A 20,910-nucleotide genomic window follows, 5' to 3' on the forward strand; every position below is an offset into this window, starting at 1 on the left:
ACGAGTAGGTGGAATTTGGATTCGGTCTGGTCTGTTTAGTTAAATGTAAAATAGTTGTATCGTTTGTTTAGAGACAGTTAACTTGTGTGCTGTTATTTTTATGTGTAACTCCTAACATTTGATGAGAAATATTTATGTGAGTAACCGTTATCGTTATTGTAAGGCGTAACATATTTAGACAGTAACATGGACATCACATTTATACAATGTGGATAAAGGTTTTGTGGACAGAGCTTATAGGTTATTAGTTGGTTATCACAATGTTTGTGGAGAGGTGTTAAAGTATGCTATTGACGCATTTATTGGACAACCACTTTGGTATTTTGTACAAAATGTGTGTGGACAAGGGTTTGCGTTGGCTGTCCACAAAGTATATGACACAATCTATTTTATCAATAATTTGACACTAAATTTATTTAATTTATTGATGAATATACTTCTAATGTAATTGGATAAAATAGAAGCACTTCTAGCTTTGGGTATAACATTGACCAGGTGGATAAAGAAAACATCTTAATTAGGATTTCATTGTTCATAGGTGAGAATGGACAAAGAGAACATTATATTTTGAAACGCGACCATGTGGATATTGAAGAATTAATATTGTTTAATTGAAGATTATTTTAGTAGTTGATAAGTGCGGACTGATGTCCTTACAATGAAACTTTAGAACGGAGTACAACATGGAAAAGAAAATCTTATTCCTCTCAATATTATGTGAATTACCGATTGTGTTTTTTTAAGGGAATTGTTGTTGACATGTGGCAGGGTGGTGTGACGGTCTGTAACATCCGTGAACCGGAATCTCGGTTTGGGATGTGCATCGATCAATGCAGTAGGAGCATCGGTCGATGCTGGCTCAATTCTGTGCGTTCTGACTTAAGTCAAACGCTGCGTTTTGGGGTTAAGGAAAACCCTTAGATGCGAGTTTTGTCTCATTCGTGGTTGTGTGGCCGTTTTTGAGAAATAGAAAGAGAGAAAAAGCTTTGTGAGAGTTCTTGAGCGTTTTTGGGAGATTCTTGGAGGTTGGTGACGTTTCTTGGTGAGATCTGTAGCTGGGATCGTTGTAGGAGCTTCCTAGAGGCTCGTTTTTGCTTGCTAGAGGTTCAGATTCTTCTGTGGCAAAGGTAAGTGCATGACCATGGCTTATCTAAGCTAGAGGATTCTTTAATCTGCTTGTCGTGTGATGTTAGGCTTGTTAGTTCGTTGCTATGGACGTTAGGAAGCTTTCTTGTGGCTTGGGATCGAGTTTTGTGGTTGTAGGAACGGAGATCCGGCGAGAAGCTTCGAGGAAATCACGGTGCTCGACGTTGCGTCGATCGACGCATATCTTGCGTCGATCGATGCAAGTGCGAGGACGGCGCGTAAAACTCTAGGGTTTTCGTGTTACGTCGAGCATGCGTCGGTCGATGCAGAGAGGGTATCGGTCGATGCAAGTTACACTTGCATCGATCGATGCAGCTTCTGTGTCGATCGATGCTTCCCCATTTGGCATCGATCGATGCATGTGTGGCGTCGGTCGATGCTGAGTCCTGGTTTGTTATTTGTCGTTTGTTGATTGTTGTGTATTGGTTATTGATACTCTATTGCTTGTGTGTATAGCCCAGTAGATGGGAGGATTGCCTTACTGAGTGTTTATAAAATACTCATGCATTGCAATATGTGTTTGTGGTGCAGGTAAAGGCAAAGTGTGATCGTGGAATCAAGGCAATGAAGAGGAGGATGTTCTAGGGACTCGATTTGATCTTGTCTAGCTTGCTAGGTTGCTAGAGTTGAGTTATTAGAACATTGCTAGGCTGCTGGTTCTATGATTTCTGCTATTTGATTATTGGATATTGTTGATGTTATGATTATTGGTTATTATTGGATTATTATTTGGATATTGTTTGGTATTGGTTATTCTGCTGTTGGTTGTGATTGTGGTTAGGTGGCTAGTGGATATGGGACCACTAGTTGTAGTTTATTTATTATATCATATTATTATTTATTATTTATTATTTTTTTTAAAAAAGTCGGTTGTTTCACGGTCTTCTGCATATTGGGCATGTAGGTCTACCCACTCTCCACTGCCTCGTAGGTGGGTTTAATACATGCTGACCCATGTGGCTATCTTGGATTGGCAGATTGACCTCTGTGTGGAAGCCATAAGCTGGGCCCCATCTTCCTGCCTTATAGTATTAATGGAGCAAGAATTCAAACGCCAACCCTTTATTAAGCTCAGCCCACATAGCGTATGGGTTTTGTTTGGCAAGGCATTTCTGGTAGAAAGCACTATAGGTTGAGTGTGGCATGGTCCACCAGATGAAATGCTCTGATTTGTCTAGACAAACTGTAGAGAGGGTTTCGTTTAAGAGGACTGCATCTTTGTAGTCACTGTCAGCTCTTATCAAAATTTTCAAAGTGTCTACCCCATCTTTAGCAGCACAGCTTACAATTTTTGCATGTAAGTGTGGAGGGATGTAAATTTCTTTGGTGGTCGTATCCTGCATAAAAATTATAAAATTTACAGAAACTATTAGTAAAAATGATATGAAAATAAACGTAAGTTGATGTTACCTCTATATGAAACATAATTATTGTCGTCTTAAAATAAGTTGGTTGATGTAGATGTGGAAGAGTAAGGCGAGAGGATGGAAAACTAAGGTAAGGCTAAAAAATGGACAGTACGATAACTTGGTTGATGTAGATGTGGAAGAGTAAGGCGTAAAATAATTTATTAATTAAAAAGCAATGTACGTCCGTTGATGGCGGGATCTTTCCCGCTTGTTTTTTGAAAATGGATGAAAACTATAATACAGAAACATTGTACATAGGGGGGATGGGTAGTAGGTGACAACTTTGCATTGATGGGTTCCTTTCAGTAGTAGGGGAAGGCTACATCTGTAGGGGAAGGCCACATCTGTATTGTCAATTATTGTGTGTTAGTGGTGAAAAACCGTAGGAAAAATGTTGAAGTGGCAGCGGATGTAAGGCTATTGTAGAGAGAGTAACCCTAATTGTTATTGTAAGGGTCGTTTACATATTTAGAAACTATCATGGACAAGAAATTTTACAGAATGTGGATATAGCATTTGTGGACAGAGCACATAGTTGTTGTTATGGATTGTCAATGTGTCTGCACAGGTGATATAATATGTTCTCCACGAATTCAGTAGACAACAACTGGGTTACGTTGTCCATAATATGTGCGGACAGAGGATATATTATGTTGTCCACAAAGTATATGTCCCTGTCCATGTGCACATAGACCAGTCCATGTGAACATAGACCATCAGAACATTAAATGCTAACAAAGTATAAACGTATTTCAACTATCAAAACACTAAATTTGTTAACCCTAAACAATGAATTGTGAACACAAAAATCTGAACGCGAAACTAGAAAAGTAAAATGTAACCCCTAAACCCTAAACATTAAACGATAGTACACTAAATCCTGACCCCTAAACCTAAAACACTAAACTCTTAACAAAAGAATAGAAAAACCTTACCCCTAAACCCTAAACGCCAAAACAAAAACCGGAAAATACTTATTCGGAAATCCCTAACCATAAACACTAAATACTTAGCACATTAAGAGGAGACCCTGAAGAGTAAAATGTAAACCCTTAACCAGAGACCCTAAAACTTAAACCATAAACCGTAAACCAAACTTATTCAGAAATCATTAACCATTTATCGTAACCCTAAACCCTAAACACTAAACCCTAAACCCTAAACACTAAACCCTAAACCCTAAACCCTAAACCCTAAACAGTAAACCCTAAAACGTAAACCATAAACCGTAAACAAAACTTATTTACAAATCATTAACCATTTACCGTAACCCTAAAACATAAACCCCTAACCCTAAACCCTAAACCCTAGAAATTTAACCCTAAACCCTAAACTGTAAACCCTAAAGGATTAAACAGTTTTCCCTTGACAATGAAATTAAAACCCTTAGACGTACACATGAAGACTAAACCCCAATTCATGAAACTAGAATCATTAACCCTAACACAAGTAACCTTAAACGGCAAGAGGGAAAACAAAGTATAGACATCCCAAGTAGGGTAATTTCCTATTTGTATGTTGTAAACTTTGGTTAGAGTATGTTATCATTGGTTGGTAATTTTGTAGTTTACACCTATTTGGAGTGTATTTGAAATCTAATAAGAGAATCATTAAAGCGTTTAATATCTGAACAATGGATGCTATCCACATGGTTTCGGATATGTATGTATTTCATGGATGTGTCCACGTGGATAACATATTAATAATGTCGAAGGAAGTTATTATTTACGGATAATTTGGGAGTTATGGTTTGTAGATGGAGTCTTTATAAACCTAGTTTGTAGGTTATAGAACATAGCTGAAAATGGTACCGACATACAAAATCGTTTATGAGAACTGCTCTCATGGTAACTGCTCTCACGGTCGTATACTACCACAAAGACATTTCCCTCGGCCGCACAGTGCTCGGACACGTATGAGTGACCGCCAACCAGCTGAGGACCCTATCACCAAACATCTTGTTCGGCTGAATTTAGAGGTTGGGATTTTTGGTTTATAAAATTTTTTAATGTGTCTGTTATGTTATAGATCTGAGAGATTAAGTGAATTACTTGTTTTCGCTTTTACGGATTCCTACACCTAAAGATCTTTACATCCCAGCACCAATTCTGGCAAAAATTGTGAGTTTCAAGCTCAAGATGGCATAGAGCATTTGAGGAACTGGCTTCTCACCGTCCCTGAAGGTAGGGTAGCCGTTCACTTGTTGGAAACTCTATCTTCGGTGAGGATGGATCGTAATTCCGATTTTGTGAGTTGGTCAAGACCTTCGTCTGTGTACTATGACTTTTTTGGTTGGTGTTCATTCGCGAAGAATCCTTATGCTTTGTATGCCAAAAGCTTATTCCTAGCTTTTCAATGCTGTGAATTGAAAGAGGCTATTGCATTGGTGAGTACCATTAAAAATGTGTACCCAGTTGCTGAGTTGTTGTGGATAATATTGAAGAGCTGCGAAGGGACATTGGGTATGGATTTTTACTGGAACTACAAGAAGAAGTCTCGTTTTGGTGATGTTGATAGGCTGGCTGACTCTCTAATGTACCACATCTACACCATTGGGCCTAAGAGATGGGGGACCTATTATGAGACTTGGCACTTTGAAGATGTGCCAATGTGCTGTTTTGAACACGAGATGCTGCAGGAATTCTATGGGGAGAGATGTATCGAGTGTATCTTCTTCTACCTATCTAGAGATATAATGCTTTTGTCTTAGTATTGTAAGCAGTATTGGAATTTCGAGGTTGTCGTCTTTTTCATTTTAATTTTCTTAAACTTCTGTGCTGTAAGGAATATTTATCGACCTGTATTTTGCTAAACTATTTGCTAATATCTTGATTGCAATCCTGGAAAATTTGCTAATCTAGTATGGATTTGTGGAGGAACATCATGACAGGCACAATGTACTAGTGTGTAGAACCCTAATTTCATGATCTAAAACTTGGAAGTTTAGACGACCAGATATTGCTGTCGAGTGTTAAACGAGCAATCCACTATAAGCAGGGAAAAAGTTTGAACTGGTTAATGTCTTCACTTGACCAACGATTGTTGTCCATGTGGCTACATGGTAAGTGTTGGTGTAATTTATATATATGTATCCACTAGAGTATCTCCACATGGTTAACAAAAACGAGATTATTTTTGGATGAGGTTGATCTATTGGAGTGAGAAATATTTTCCTATTTTTTTGGTTGTTAGATTGTAGTATCCACATTGATGGGCTATGCTAGATAACTAGTCGGCATATAGATGGTACTTTGAGGTTCTGCATGTGATTAGAATGTGTAATCTTGTGATAATTTTTGGCTGTCCACTATTAGGTATCTATATGGATTGTACTATGCGGGATATGTAATAATATAAAGAAGGCAAAAGAGATATATAGTGGAACGTTTCATAACTCATACCATTTACATTAACCGCATGAAGTAAGCCATATGGATATGACAAAAAAAATATCTAAAGTGATCCTAATATTTCCGGAGTCACTCATCCAACACTTACCTGGAAGGGACCAAAAATTTCTACTCAACACATACCTAACTCATAGCATTTCCCGCAACATTAAAGGCAAAATATATGACAATTCAAAATGATCAAAATTAAGAGTCTAGTTAAGTAAGCCAAAAAAAATTACTTGTAGCCCTCAAAACCTAACATTCTTCACCAAAGAAGCAACACCATCAAATGGGATTGCTACACCTACTCCTATTGTGTCATGTCTTCTTGCATCTTGAACACCTATTAACTATCACAGTGACAGATGAAGATTTCTGAAAAAAAAATAGATGAAGCAGGTGAAAAAAAAATAGATTTCTACAAATTAATACATGATCACTCGCATGAGAAACAGGTGAATAAATAGATGAAGCTTAGCCCATTCTTACCGGATATTCACCAACATATGGATTTCTACTCTTGGTGGCCTACCAAATGGCCGGCTGGCCTTTGGTGTGATTATGTCCCTCCTAACAATTTCATCGGCCATGCCCAGATCATTGGGATTAACTTCAGGGTTGATTACTCTTGCGTAAGTAGCTGCCCATGTAGAAGTCTTATAATACTCGTCTACTAGTGTTGCTAGTGGAATACCTTGGTAGTTGGCAGCCAACATTGCATGTCCACAAGGGACCTTTACTTGATCGTATTGTTTGCAAGTGCACTTTTTCAAATCGAGAAGGACATGATGCTTCCTGTTGAACACCCCCACAATTTCATAACTCCAACTTGAAACAGTTGCAACCTTGCTTCTGTTAACTAGTGACATATACTTTGTCATTTGTCTATCAACCTTCGGAGTTACCAACTCTTTGTGTTTAGCAGACTTTTTTCTCCATGCATTGAACCACCGTGTTAACATATCCCTAATAAACTTAAGCAACTCCACTATTGGTGACGCCCTAACCTTCCATAGTGCTTTGTTCAACGTTTCAGCTATGTTGCTAGTCATAAGATTGTAACGGTCTCCCTGAAAATATGCGTGTGACCAATGAGCAGCACCGATACTGTCAAGCCATTTAGCACAGTCGATGTTTTTGCCTCTAATATGTACATACATTGTCCGAAAGAGCCAATTGTGAAGGCATATGCAGCATTAGTGACCAGTTTTGCAAGACCTTTGTTGTGAAATTTAGCATTGACATTCCTCGCCAAGTGGACAATACAAGCTCCATGATGAGCAAGGAGAAAACCCCTCTTTTTAGCAACGTAAATGGACTGATGCCTGTTAGAAATGATGGTCAGTGTCTTGCTGTCTGCGATTATCCGTTCAACCTTTTCAAAGAACCAAGTCCACGCATCATCATCCTCACTATCTACAACAGCAAACGCTAGAGGGAATACTTGAAAGTTACCATCTTGGCCACTTGCTGTCAACAACACTCCTTTGTACTTACCAGTTAGATGTGCCCCATCCACAAGAAGAACACGTCTCAGCTTACTAAAGCCTTGTATTGATGCACCAAATGCCAAAAACGTGTACAACAACCTTTCACTACCATCTTCCTCGATTTCTATTTTGATATTTGTTACAGTACCGGGATTTGCGAGCTTCAAAAGATGCAAATATTCAGCCAGATTATAATATGATTCTTCATCACAGCCAAACAAATCTTCTATAGCTTTTTCCCTAGCCCTCCAACACTTACTGTATGATGCTGACACCTTTAGGTCCTCAAGGACCAATTGCTGCAGGTCCATTGGTAATGGGGCTTTAGATGGATCGCTTAATTTTGCTTTGAAGACAGCAGCAAAAGCTCGAGATGTTGTCTTCTTCATGTAATTTCTCCTTGTTTCAACTGGGCATGTGTGTTCCAAACATGCTTTACATATCTCATAGTATCCATTTCTCAGTTCTTTAGCCATAATCCTCCATTCGCATCTCTCACCAGACCAATTAAGAACAAAGTAGTCTCGCTTCTTATGGGTTTGTTTAAAATGGAACATATTCTTAACTGCATATATGGCTAAACCTATCTGGCAATCTTCTTTATTGGTGAATACCTTGCCCTTGTATATGCCTTTATCATTGTCATCAATGTGAAGATCAGAAATCTCATCCCTCTCATATTCTAGGAATAACAAACTACTCATCATCAACATCCTCTAACCTCGGTTTCGGTTAAGTTGGAATCTCTTCCTGTCCACCATTATGTGTCCACGAGGTTACGGTACTTTGGATAGGTTGAATGACTGCTGGGTCACCACTCAAACCAAAAACTTCACCATTATCCTTACCAAATTTCTTATCTTTTAATGATATCCCACCGTTGACGACAACCCTATGGTCAAAATATTAATTTGTGGTACACATAATTTCTACAAGATTTGCACGACCAAAATGATCTCCCACAAAGTTTCCCCAAAATTCTTTATCATAACCTGTAGGAGTAAGAATCTCCTGAGTTGGTCCTTCTTCTTCTTCTGCGTCCTCTTCTTCTTCAGAACTATGACCTCAGTCTTCAACATTACCGTCCTGGCGAACAACATTACAACCTCGTTCCCAATACTTTGACTCTATTTCAGCCACCTCAGCCAATAACGCTGGATCAACCTGGGTGGTAGGTATTATGGGGATTGTTGATTTGGAACCAACAGTTGCTTCCATTGCAACATCAACATCAATTAAAGGGTTATTGGTACAAAAACTACACTTCCCACACTTACCGTTACCGAAACTACAACCAGAAGAACTTCCGTCAGACACACGCTTCCCACTCTTACCATTACAAACTCCAATCTTAAAATTTTTCTCCATTTCAGAAAGACCAGCGACGACCACATCATCCAGTTGGCTTCCAAGAGTGGCATCAATTAATGGTGCCAACTCATCATCGCTTGTTCCAAAACTACATCCAGGCGAATTAATGGAGAGCAGAATGCCACGACCGGAAACATCAGAATCTCTATCCCCTGTATTTAACTCATCTGTGTTTGTACCTCTATTTCTAGACTCTTTGAAGTTGACAAACATATTTAAATGACGGTTCTCCCAAAACAATTGCTTAAAGTAGTCTAAGCCAACATCGGTAGTAACCAGTACTGGAGGAGTTCTCTCACCTGTCGTGAAAAGCATGCTGTTAGGAGGACAAAAGCTGTAACAAACCTTCTTCTTGACAACGCCGAATTCGAGTATTACGGCATCCTCAAGTTCAGCTAACGTAATAGTTTCGGAGAGGGGAACAACCCTCGAAACGAGAAACTTATCCACCTCAAACCTCCAAAAGCCATCCACAGAAGAAGCCCACTCACTGCATAGGAAAATACAATGTCCAACCTGCAACCAAAAACTGTGTTTGGTTTATAAATCACAGAATTGCAATCCACAGAAAAGAAACAAAACCAATAATGCAATCCACGGAAAACAACCAAAAAACATAAAACAAGAAAAAATACCATGGCTGCCATGTTCGGCTGACAAAAACTATATTCTTTCCTGTCTCCCTTATCCACACAAAAGGAAACTTTTATGTATGGCTGCCAACATCTTATTTGAGGAACTAGACACGTGTAAATCATACAGCTGTAGGATCAATTATTTTTAGTTACAATTGGAAGGAGGAGATTCTTTTGCTGAAACAATTGTAGTTAGAAAGTAGACTTTGATTAAAAGTAGCTGAGGGGTAAAATTGTATAGAAATGAAGTGGACAGTGTAAAAGTGAGGCAAAAAGTGTCTTGTGGACAAAAAGTGTGCTATTGGATAATTAAATGTATGAAAAGTGTGTTAGGATGCAAAATTTCCTTAAAAAAATAACATATAATATATGAAATGGGTATAAATGTAACTGTATTTAGAAAGAGAAAGTACCCTCTGATAGTTCCTTAATTCTTTTTGGTTTTAGTGGTATCTAGTCCATATTCCCTTTTTCTTTTGTATTAGTGATTTAACTTGTTCGTTTAAAATGATTTATCAGAAAACTTCTAAATCATAAACCAACAAAAGTTTTTTTTTCTTTTCGAAGAGCCATCAAAACTTTATATGATACCAGCATGTCTGATAATAATCCTTTTCTTTTGGAATCTCCATTTCATGTGTTTCCTTCCACACTCTGGTCTTATTCTCTCCAGTTCAAAATAATATCATATCGTTTATTATTAGTCAACATGTTGAAAACTTTGTTATTATTAGCTTTTCATATGAATTAAATGACCCATGGAAAATTCGAAATTTATGTTTCTAGATTAATAGCACAAGAATGTCTCCAAAATAACCCATGTTTTAAAACGCGGCCACCGAAGCGCCGGTTAATTGTTTGGCGGAGGTGTTTCGTCGAGATTTTATCAAATCCGAATTAAAATCGGAAAAACGGAAAAAATTCAATTTTTTTGCTCAAAATAGGAAGATAGATGTTGGATCTAACATATTAGTTATTAAAAACAGTTGAATTGGAGATAAAATCGATGAAAAACACGTTATCAAATTACGGCGGCCATAAACTAGGGTTGGAGCTTCGCAAAGATAATGTGGAAAAAATGATAAAGAAATTACTATTTTGCCCTTATTAATAAAATGATGAAAAAGAGACGAAATGGAGCTTCAAAAGATGAACCTGGGACAGGCAGCATTCTACACGGATAATTCACCATCTGGGCTATGTCAAAGTTCAATATTTGTTATCCAAACGAAGTACATAACTACTAAATGTTATAATATTTGTATTAAATAATAAAAATACTTTAAAACTAGTTCACGATTAATCCTCATATAATCTCCGATTAATCGATTAATCGTTAGGCGTACATCCACCGCCCGACTAGCGCCTAGCAATTTTTAAAACATGGAAAATAACTAGTTTATGCTCTTTAGCAAAATAAAATAACTAGTTTATGATCCAATAAAACGAAAGTGCCAAAAAAAGTTATGGTGTCACCAAATGTAATTTGACTAAACAAAATACAAAAAAAAAACGCACGAGAAGAAGAAGATGAAAAAGGCATCCACTAAACATTTGCATTTGTGGACAACAAAGTCAATGACATACCGTTTGAGACACCGTGGCTTCTGCTTTTCTTCAATCAAAATAACCAATCATGTGTTTTTTGTTTCTTTGCTTCGACAGTATTTGGGAGGTTGTTTTTATATAATTCAAAACATACTTATTAGTTGTTTGACTGTGTCTAAAGGCAGACTTGGTTGTTTAGAGTTGTAATATCAAATGTCAAAATCCATAAACTTTAGATTCGTTAATCTTCACGTTGACAGAAAAACCTCAAGCCCCACACATTTATTAAAGAGAAAGACATACTTATTAGTAGTTTGAATATGTTTAAAAGCAAACTTGGTTGTTTAGAGTTTTTCACGTAGATAAAAATATCTCACGTACCACCACACATAAATTATTTCTCTAGTCAAGTTATTTTCTATGTTTTGGACTGTCATTTGCTGGAATCTAAATTATCAATTGCTTCAACTCTACTCCACTGCAACCAAATCGTGTCTACTTGGTTGTTTAGAGCTTTCAATATTAAATGGCAAAACTCGTTAAAAAATTCGTTAATATCTATCTACTTACTCAATAACTCTCTCGTACCACACATATTATTTGTTGTATTGAACTTTGTTTCCTTTGTTTTGTTGTGTCATTTTCAGGAATCTTAATTATTAAATCTTAGAATCAACTCCACCACAACCAAAACGAGTCTTGTCTCCATGACCTAATTTGCTTAACAACCTTATCATCTCACTAACAACTCCATCTCCCAAAAATCTAAATTCCTTTAACTATGCCTATAAAATGTTCACCATATTTCAACACATAAGCAACCCAACATATTCTCTAATACATTTGGCAAGAAATATTTTGATAAATTTGTTTTCGAAAATAATTCAGAAATGAATGCACATTTCCTCAATCTCCTTCTCATTGTCGTCTTAGTGGTTTCTTTAGACGTCCAAGCACTCAGTCCTCACTACTACGACCATTCATGTCCACAAGCTGACCACATTGTCACCAATGCAGTCAAGAAAGCCATGTCAAACGACAAAACAGTTCCTGCTGCGCTCTTGAGGATGCATTTCCACGACTGTTTCGTCAGAGTACTAACTACTTACACACCACATATTCTTGTTATCTTTCAATATTATATGTGTTTTATACTCTAAATAACGTTGTTGGTGAATATTTTTTGTCAATAAAGGGATGTGATGGGTCAGTTCTATTAGACTCCAAGGGGAAGAACAAAGCAGAGAAAGATGGACCTCCTAACATCTCACTCCATGCGTTTTATGTGATTGACAATGCAAAGAAGGCATTAGAAGAGCAATGTGCCGGTATCGTCTCTTGTGCCGACATTCTTTCACTCGCTGCAAGAGACGCTGTCGCTCTTGTAAGTCTCTCTCCATCTCATATTCCAGATATATTACTATCTTTCTATGATGATTATAATGATCCACTTAAAATATTCATTGTGGATGTTGTTAATAGTCAGGAGGGCCTACATGGGAAGTGCCGAAAGGGAGAAAAGATGGAAGAATATCAAAGGCAATAGAAACAAGACAACTACCAGCTCCTACTTTCAACATCTCTCAACTACGTCAAAATTTTGGCCAAAGAGGCCTCTCTATGCATGATCTTGTTGTTCTCTCTGGTATTCTACATTCTCTCCTTCACCTAAAATACATTTACAAAGATATCTTATAATCTTGTTAGTTGGTATAAAGGTATCCATAAAGATGTAACATAAACTATATGAAACAAAGAATAGTTTAATTCCTTAAAATAAGTGCATGGAATACTGATTAATTTCTAACTAAAGTCCAAATATAGTTGAATGTAAAGTGGTATAAATTGGGAATGTTGAATGAAATTGCAGGGGGACATACGCTAGGTTTCGCCCACTGCTCATCGTTCCAGAATAGGCTCCACAACTTCAACACACAAAAGGAGGTTGATCCAACACTAAACCCATCGTTCGCATCAAGGTTAGAGGGAGTATGTCCAGCCCACAACACGGTGAAGAATGCTGGAGCGACCATGGATGCAACCGTATCATCATTCGACAATATATACTACAAGATGCTTATGCAAGGCAAGTCACTATTCTCATCCGACGAAGCACTTCTCGCGGTGCCCTCTACTAAGAAACTAGTGGCAAAGTACGCGAGTTCCAACGAAGAGTTCGAGAGGGCTTTTGTGAAATCCATGATCAAGATGAGTAGTATCAGTGGGAATGGTAATGAGGTCAGACTTGACTGCAGAAGGGCTCGCTAGAATCTCAATCTACGCCTCCAACAGCAAGTTATTATTACATTTATGTTTCTTTTTCTTGTATCGCAATCATCTATCATGTTCTTATGTGTGCTTGTATAGGCATTTATTTACAATAATCTTATCACTTGTTTTCCAATCGGTTCTTATTACTAGCACGTTGCTCCCTATCTAAAATGACTAAAAATTTAACAGAAGATAATATTCTCCTTTGGGCAACAACTTCCATATGTTTGGTAGTTAAGTATTCAATTTAATTAACATTCATAGCATAATATCCGACCCAATGTCATAGCTGGACCAACACAGAGAAGAGAATAGATATATATAGTCAAAGTCATAAGATAAGACAGGGAGACACAATGGGTCGAGGATGAGACAGTAACCAGGTCTTCATCTGTATTCATTCAAACGCCCACTGATTCTCACGACGAACCTCTTCTTCTTCCTCTGGCGTGAAGTCGTTCTTAATGTTGAACGTCTTGCGGATTTCATCTGGGGTTTTCCCTTTAATCATATCAGCTACTGTCTGGCAGGTCAAGTCCAACAACCCCTTGATATTTAGGTAGTTAGCAGCCTGAAATGAGTCAGAATGAAACCAACTTAAGATGTTTCCAGCTTTCAGAATAAAAATGGAACTTCTTTCATGGTTTAAGTAAATCAAAACATATTGGGTGCACATAAAGAGAGTAATGAAAACGATTCCTATGAAAACAGAACACAACATACCATGTTAGCAGCCTACAAGGTGTTACCAGAAAAACAAATTTAGATTCAAGTTTTCTCATCAGCTGCTTGAAATTTTCAGAACAACGATGGAATTCAAGCAAATCCCAAAACAAATCAATATTATCCAATGTTTAAGACAGTACAAAGAACATGAGCTTGAATGAAAGAATATATGCCATTGTTGGACACTATGCTTCAATGCTAATTTGATAAGATATGTAAAACTTTATGGTTCAAGCAAATTATATATACTGAACTGTGTGCACACAAATAGAACAATGACAACAGTTTCCAAAGAACATCAGGATCATCCATTGTCTAAGAGTTGCCATGTTTGACTTAATTTGATCAGATATGCAAAGAACTCATAAGTGGTCTTTAACAAAACTCTTGAAATTTTCTCTATCAGACAGAGATAGGGTTAACCAGATAAGATACTGAAAACAGTATTCTACTCAGACTGAAATTGGTAAATTAATTTAAATAAAACCTAAAAGTTCTGTATCCCCAAGAGCCCTGAAAATACACCTCAAAACCGTTACAGATATGAAATTTGGAAAATATCTAACAAAACCTGGATTTGCGTCTCCTACGAACCATGAAACCAAACTTCAAATCTGAAAATTGAGATTTCAAAACCCTTAAGAAAACCAGAAAATAGAAATCGATCTTTAACAAAACCTTAAAAAATAGTTGTCTTCAGCAAAACTCTTGAAACTTTCTTTAACGAGACGAAAGAGTTAACCAGATATGATACTGAAAACAGTAATCTACTAAATCTGATATTGGTAATTAATCTAAACAACAAAACCTAAACTGTTAGGTTTTGTAGCTCAAATGGACAATTAAGGTCTCAAAAACCGTTTCAGATCTAAAAATTTGGAAAATATCTAACAAAATCAAGACTGGAGTCTCCTACAAACCAAATTAGTTTCCCACAAACCCTAAAATTACACCTCAAATCAGAAATGGAAATTTCAAAACCTAAGCAAATCAGGCCTTAACGTAATCTCTACCACGAACACTACAAATTAGATCTCAATCAGAAACCCCAGATCTTGAAACCCTAGAAATGAAAAAAAAAAAAAAAAAAAAAAATCAACCACCACCGAGTAAAAACAAATAAATCGAAGACAAACCAGGATGAGATCGAAGAGAGTGCCCTGGTCAACTTTTATAAACTCAGAATCCCAAGTCTTCAGATCCTCATCACTAGAACCAGACGCGACGGTAGTAGTAGCAGCAGTAGAAACGGCGGTTTCGGATTTGGCAGCAGCTTCGACATGCTTTTTGCAGTACTCAATCACCTTGGAAAGGATCTTGCTGGTGACATTTGGGAGAGGGATACCGTTATCAGCACAGTCATCTTCAATCATATGCTTGATGGTTTGTGACTCTAGCGCCACCGCTTCGTCAATTTCGAAGTTTTCGCCATCGGAGCTCTTTAGAGTGATTTTCCTCACCGTCGACATTGGTTTCGGATTTTTAGTGACGACACGGAGTTTGACGAGGAGGAGATTTGTGGAGACGGAGGAGATTGATGAGAAAAGATATTGCACGGAGTTAAATTAGTATTGATTGTTTTTTTTTTTTTCATTTTTAATAAAGCCGGTTCAGACATTTAATCGGTTAGATTTAACTCAATGAATTGAACTAAACCGTAATCGACTGGTCAGAACTCAGAATATCTAGAAATAGCAGACTTTACACACTAAGCTAAATGTAAAATTATCCATTCCAACAATCCAATTTATTTAATTTATCAGTTAAACAAATTTAATTAATCCTGTCAGTCGCGCAATTTATGCTTGTTTCTCATGCATTATACATTGTTATTCTATACATTTGATATTGTATAAATTTTAATTTTTTGAAATTATATTAATCATGAAAATTATGGTTTACACAATGCTAAAATATATAAATGAACCAGCGGTCAAAAAAAAAAAAAATGAACCGAAAAAACCTACAATGGTTTGTAACTCCGTAGTATTCGTTACTACAATCATTTACTCATATAATTGACTTAACTCAACTATATGCTATGTTTTTTTCTCCTATTATTATTGGATATATATTAGTGTAGTGTTATTTTGTGGTGTATTTTTGATAGTTTACAAATTTAATTATCTAAGTTTATATAGTTTGTGTTGTTGTTACGTTATTATTTGTTTGTTTCCTTTTGTAAATTACCTATTCTTTTTTTATAACAAGTCCACGTATGTCAAAGTAAAAGACATATTTTTAATTTAGTTTGGTTTTGTGTTATTATTTTAATATTATATTTATGTTAAACTGTATACAACATTTCTAAGGATTATGTTAATTGTCAAAGTTACTTTAAAAGTTATATATGATTTAGTTTTTTTAAATTAAAACATTTGGGGGGGGGGGGGGGGGTTTCGATCTTAAACATTGTTTAATTTGTCATTGATACTATTATATGTAAATCTTGAGAGGCAAGGAACCTTTGTTATCACAAGCCAAAAAACACTGCAATCATCACTGTGAAAATGAATCACATAGTAAATGCATAAGCAATAAGATAGACATATGATAATTTTTGTTTGATAATATGTAACTAATTTACTCTAGTTTATGTATGCTTCAGAAAGAGAGTTTATCCTCCAATCACGCTTGAAAGATTACTCTAGTTTGGTTCATATCCCTTATATGTATAAGTTTTCTCACAAAAACAAAAAAAAATACTGACATGTTGCGCTCACAAAGCTCGAGAAATGTTTTATTTATTTGTCCTCAATTTCTAATAGTATTTATATTTACATACCACTGTATATATTTTTTTAAATGACATCCAAAATTTAATTCTTTTATTTTTTATAGAATCTTGTGTCCTTTAATTGTTGTGATACACAGGTTAATTTGGATTCTTTTACTGTTTTTCTTGGACACTATTGTAATTGGGCTGAGCCCATAACAGAAATGAGTGGAGAAAAATTATTATTGGACAAAAATATTGAGCTGTATTAATCCTTATAATTTGATTGGCTTACTGTTTTAACTGATGTGTCAACTCCTACTTCAACTAAAAAGCTGAGGTGTCAACACTGGAGAGAAACACATTCAGTTTTTATTGTATTGATTCAACAGTTGAAGTAATGCAATGGTATGTTGAAAAAAAAAAAGAGATGAGGTGGAGACAACTGAGTTGAAAATATTTAACTCTGTTGAAATGTTGGATTATGATCGCCACATGTCATCTTTTGAATGGTATATTTTTAATTATAGGATAATATTTAGATAAATAAATGTGTTGTATTTCTATTGGATGGTGAGATTTCATATATTTTTTACCCAACCCAATTATTTGAGATAAAAAAAAATTATTTTAATATTTTTATACCAAAATTCATCATTTTTCACTCTCTATAAATAGAGATTTGTTTCATTTAATTTGGAAACACAAAAAGACTCATCATTTGCTATCAACTTTCATAAACTCTTGTTTATTGTTTTACCCGTCTTTTTGTTTTTAAATAGATCCTAATAATAACTCTTTTAGCTACCAAAATTATTCTAATTATCCTTCTAACTACCCAAATCCCAACAATTATCAGTTTCAAAATCAATCTCCCAACCATCCCCAGCATATACCAAACTATAAATATTCACCAAATTTCTTCATGCCGTCGGCTGTTCCAAACTATCGTCCATGTCATTGATTGATGATGTCATACTATTCTCAAACACCCTCTTATTCTTCTTCTCCAATGGGTAATGAAACTAATACGAATGTGGGAGGAGCTGAATTTTCTAAATTTTCTACACAAACGGCTCTTGGTGGTATGAGCGGTGTTCATGAAGCCATTCCAATGAAGATGATTCAACTTCTGCTTGTCAGAGAACCTCCAAATGGACCATTATGAAAAATTTGGTGGTACTAAATAGGTGGATTAAATATGGAACAGATAGCATCATTGGCAGAAACTAAAAAGGTGATTCATATTGGGGTAAAATTGTTGAGTACGAAATCACTACAACTACATCAGCAAAAGCTGGGGAAAATGGGGTTGGCGCTTACGATAACGCTAAACGTATGCAACAAAACAGGTGGTCGGAGGATGATGTATTGGCAAACGCGCATGAATTTTTATTCAAGTGCTGGTAATTAAAATTTCAAATCAATAAAAGAGTGGCTCGCAATTCGTGATCAACGACATTATGATAGTCAAGTAGGAAAAAATACTGGTTCTGGAAGCAGTGGATCTAAGAGATCCCACAACACTGATGCTAGTGACTCCAATTATGTAGGATCTGGTGTTCGTCCAATGGAGAGAGAGATGCTGCTAAGAAAAAGGCTAAAAATAAGGTAAGGGTGCAGCCTTGGAAGTGGTCAACAAAGAATGGAACGAATTCAAACAATTAAAGACGCAAGAACTGGATCAATTGAACAACATAGCCATGTTTCAAAAAAGAGACAAACCAATTGATTAAGGAAAAGATGTTGGCTAAGAAGGTGAAGATGTATTTCAAACTAACTGGAAAAGAGCATCTCAACGACAAGGGCAAAGAGCTGTTGCAGAAGTTGAGCCACGATTTATTTAAAATTTAATTATTGTCAAGTGGCTATTTGTGTTTTGTCACTTTATGTTTTAATAATGTGTGTGTTGTCACTTTCTCCTTTAGTAATAGGTGTTTGTCACTTACTTTTTAATAATGTTTGCTTGTCATTTTCTCTTTTAATAATTTGTGTTGTCTCGTTATACTTTACTAATTTGTTTTTGTCACTTTGATGTTCATATATTTTACCATGTTTTCCCTTAATATATTCACATCTTTTGTTATCCATTTTGACCAATATTGCTTAGCTTTAGGACTAATCATGCATTAGAGTTTAGTTTCATTGCATTTGCATCTTTTCATGCATAATCAGGTGATTTTGGAGCTTAAGGAGCATGGAAGCAATGCTGAGGAGAAGTGAAGCAAACATGAAGGGAAAGCAAGAGAGTTAAGGCTGAAGAACCAAGATCCGGAGTCCAGCTCGACCGCACACTTGACCAGACACTCGACCGTGTGCAGAGAGGTACTCGACCGAGTGGAAGCTGCACGAGAGAAGCCAACTCGACTGGTCACTCGACCGAGCACATGGTCGAGTTGGCCGAGTGATGTTCATATATTTTACCTTGTTTTCCCTTAGTTTATTCACATCTTTTGCATCTTTTGCTATCCATTTAGGCCATTATTGCGTAGCTTTAGCACTAATCATGCATTATAGTTTAGATGCATTGCATTTGCATCCTTTCATGCATATTCAGGTGATTTTGGAGCTTAAGAAGGTTGGAAGCAATGCTGAGGAGAAGTGAAGCAACCATGAAGGAAAAGCAAGAGAGTTAAGGCTGAAACAACAAGGTCCAGAGTCCAACTCGACCGCACACTCGACCAGACACTCGACCGTGTGCTGAGGAGGACTCGACCGAGTGGAGAATGCACGAGAGAAGCCAGCTCGACCTGCCACTCGACCGAGCACAGGTCGAGTTGACCGAGCCGTTGACTATTTTGTCTTTTAGTATTTTTAGGGCTTCCACCCCCTCTCCTATATAAAGCCTTGTACCTGCAGCCACCAAAAGAGTCCAGCTTTTAGATATTCTCTAAACCTAGTTTTTACCCTTTTTGGGAATTATTCTTTTTGCACTTTTTATTTTCCTTAGATTTTGTACTTGTTTGAGAGAGAGAAAAGACTAGATTCTTGTATTTTGTTGGATTCATAACTTTCAAGATATAAAGATTTCGAGTTTTATTTCTTCATCAATATTGTGGATCTCTGTGTTATCTTTCATTTGATGCAAGTCTCAATATTTTCTGGGTTTATGATTTTTGTGTTCATCATGTGTTCTTGTGAGTAGTTCTTTAGGATCTTGAGGATGGGTTAGGCTGAATTGATCTTGTGGTTTGTGTGATTTGGTCAAGCTTGATTGTTGTAGATCTCTTCTAGGCTAGATGTTTTTAATGCTGATCCTGAACTGAGAGGTTAGGGTTTGATTTCAAGCATCTTAGCATCACACCAATGTTTAAGGAGCATAGATAAGGCTAGATCTAGAGCTTACCATTAGGCTTGCTAAGAGATTAGAGGTCTTGTTTGGTTTGAAATGTATTGCTTAATGCCTGCTTGTGTAGATTCTTTACTGTGTGAGAACAAGTCTAGAATTGCATAGGTTTGATTGTTTCTTGCCATGAGAGTGGAAGAAACTTGTCTTAGATTTATATGTCTAGAGATTAGCTCAAAGTTTGCTTGAGATTTGTTGACCAAGTTAGATAACCACAATGATTAGTTCAGCCCATGAATCCCTCCTCAAGGCCTTCTTTGTTTATTGATTTTTAAGTCTTAATCCTGTTGCTTGCTTGTTGTTTGATTCGAATTTGCATTGCTCTGTTTTTATTGTGTTGCTCTGTTTCCCTGATTTAACCAGCTCGACCCTGCACTCGACCGACACTCGGTCGAGTGCTTGCTCGAGTTCATCCTCATAACTCTTGTTTATGATTTGTGATTGTTCTGTTTCATTCCTATTTGCATTTCTGTTTCATCTACTCATTGTCCTGTTCATTATTGTCTTGCATTAATTCATCATAGTAGTTTCTATTTCTGTTCTAGCTTCATATAGTCATAACCATTCTGTTCCATTCACATTCAGTTCTTAGTTCTTGTAGTTTTACTTTCTGCATCTTTACATTTTCATCTTAGGATTGTAATGACAAACAATCTTTGCATTTGGCTTAACTTAGATTCATATACATATCTTAATTGTTCACAAATACTCATTTAGGATTGATACCTCTTATACTACAACAGCATAAGGGGAATTGAAACACCCATCCATCTATCCATTCACATCTCACCATTGCATACATTCATCATAATTCATCATTCACCACACCAAAAAGATCTTGTTTCAATTTGGCGTCGTTG

General features: G+C 36.5%; 3 protein-coding genes and 1 pseudogene across 4 annotated transcripts; 2 read left to right on the plus strand and 2 right to left on the minus strand.

Annotated features, from left to right (window-relative positions):
* Positions 1-6,432: 6,432 nt before the first annotated feature.
* LOC104772711 (uncharacterized) lies at positions 6,433-8,150 on the minus strand. The gene is made up of 2 exons (XM_087503959.1): positions 7,102-8,150; positions 6,433-7,054 (listed from the first exon to the last, which is right to left on the minus strand). Exons 1-2 carry the CDS (start codon positions 8,148-8,150, stop codon positions 6,433-6,435), a joined length of 1,671 nt encoding a protein of 556 aa, XP_087360085.1.
* Positions 8,151-11,471: 3,321 nt separating this feature from the next.
* LOC104771332 (peroxidase 64) lies at positions 11,472-13,395 on the plus strand. Its single transcript, XM_010495848.3, has 4 exons — positions 11,472-12,085; positions 12,187-12,375; positions 12,474-12,636; positions 12,862-13,395. Exons 1-4 carry the CDS (start codon positions 11,882-11,884, stop codon positions 13,257-13,259), a joined length of 954 nt encoding a protein of 317 aa, XP_010494150.1. The 5' UTR covers positions 11,472-11,881; the 3' UTR covers positions 13,260-13,395.
* A 48-nt stretch (positions 13,396-13,443) lies between these two features.
* Positions 13,444-15,651, minus strand: LOC104771334 (SKP1-like protein 1B). Of its 2 annotated transcripts, none has more exons than XM_010495849.2 (2): positions 15,125-15,651; positions 13,444-13,833 (listed from the first exon to the last, which is right to left on the minus strand). In XM_010495849.2, the coding sequence occupies exons 1-2, from the start codon at positions 15,455-15,457 to the stop codon at positions 13,660-13,662; spliced, it is 507 nt and encodes a 168-aa protein (XP_010494151.1). In that variant the 5' UTR covers positions 15,458-15,651; the 3' UTR covers positions 13,444-13,659. The 2 variants fall into 2 exon arrangements, with proteins under 2 accessions (XP_010494151.1, XP_087361158.1); XM_087505032.1 differs by having other exon boundaries at positions 13,765-13,997; positions 15,125-15,557.
* A 1,537-nt stretch (positions 15,652-17,188) lies between these two features.
* On the plus strand, positions 17,189-18,558 carry LOC147919413 (uncharacterized; annotated as a pseudogene).
* The last annotated feature ends 2,352 nt before the right edge of the window (positions 18,559-20,910 follow it).

The sequence above is a fragment of the Camelina sativa genome, chromosome 20, assembly GCF_030686135.1.
Source record: "Camelina sativa cultivar CO46 ecotype springtype chromosome 20, ASM3068613v1".
In the NCBI taxonomy this organism is placed as follows: Eukaryota; Viridiplantae; Streptophyta; class Magnoliopsida; order Brassicales; family Brassicaceae; genus Camelina; species Camelina sativa.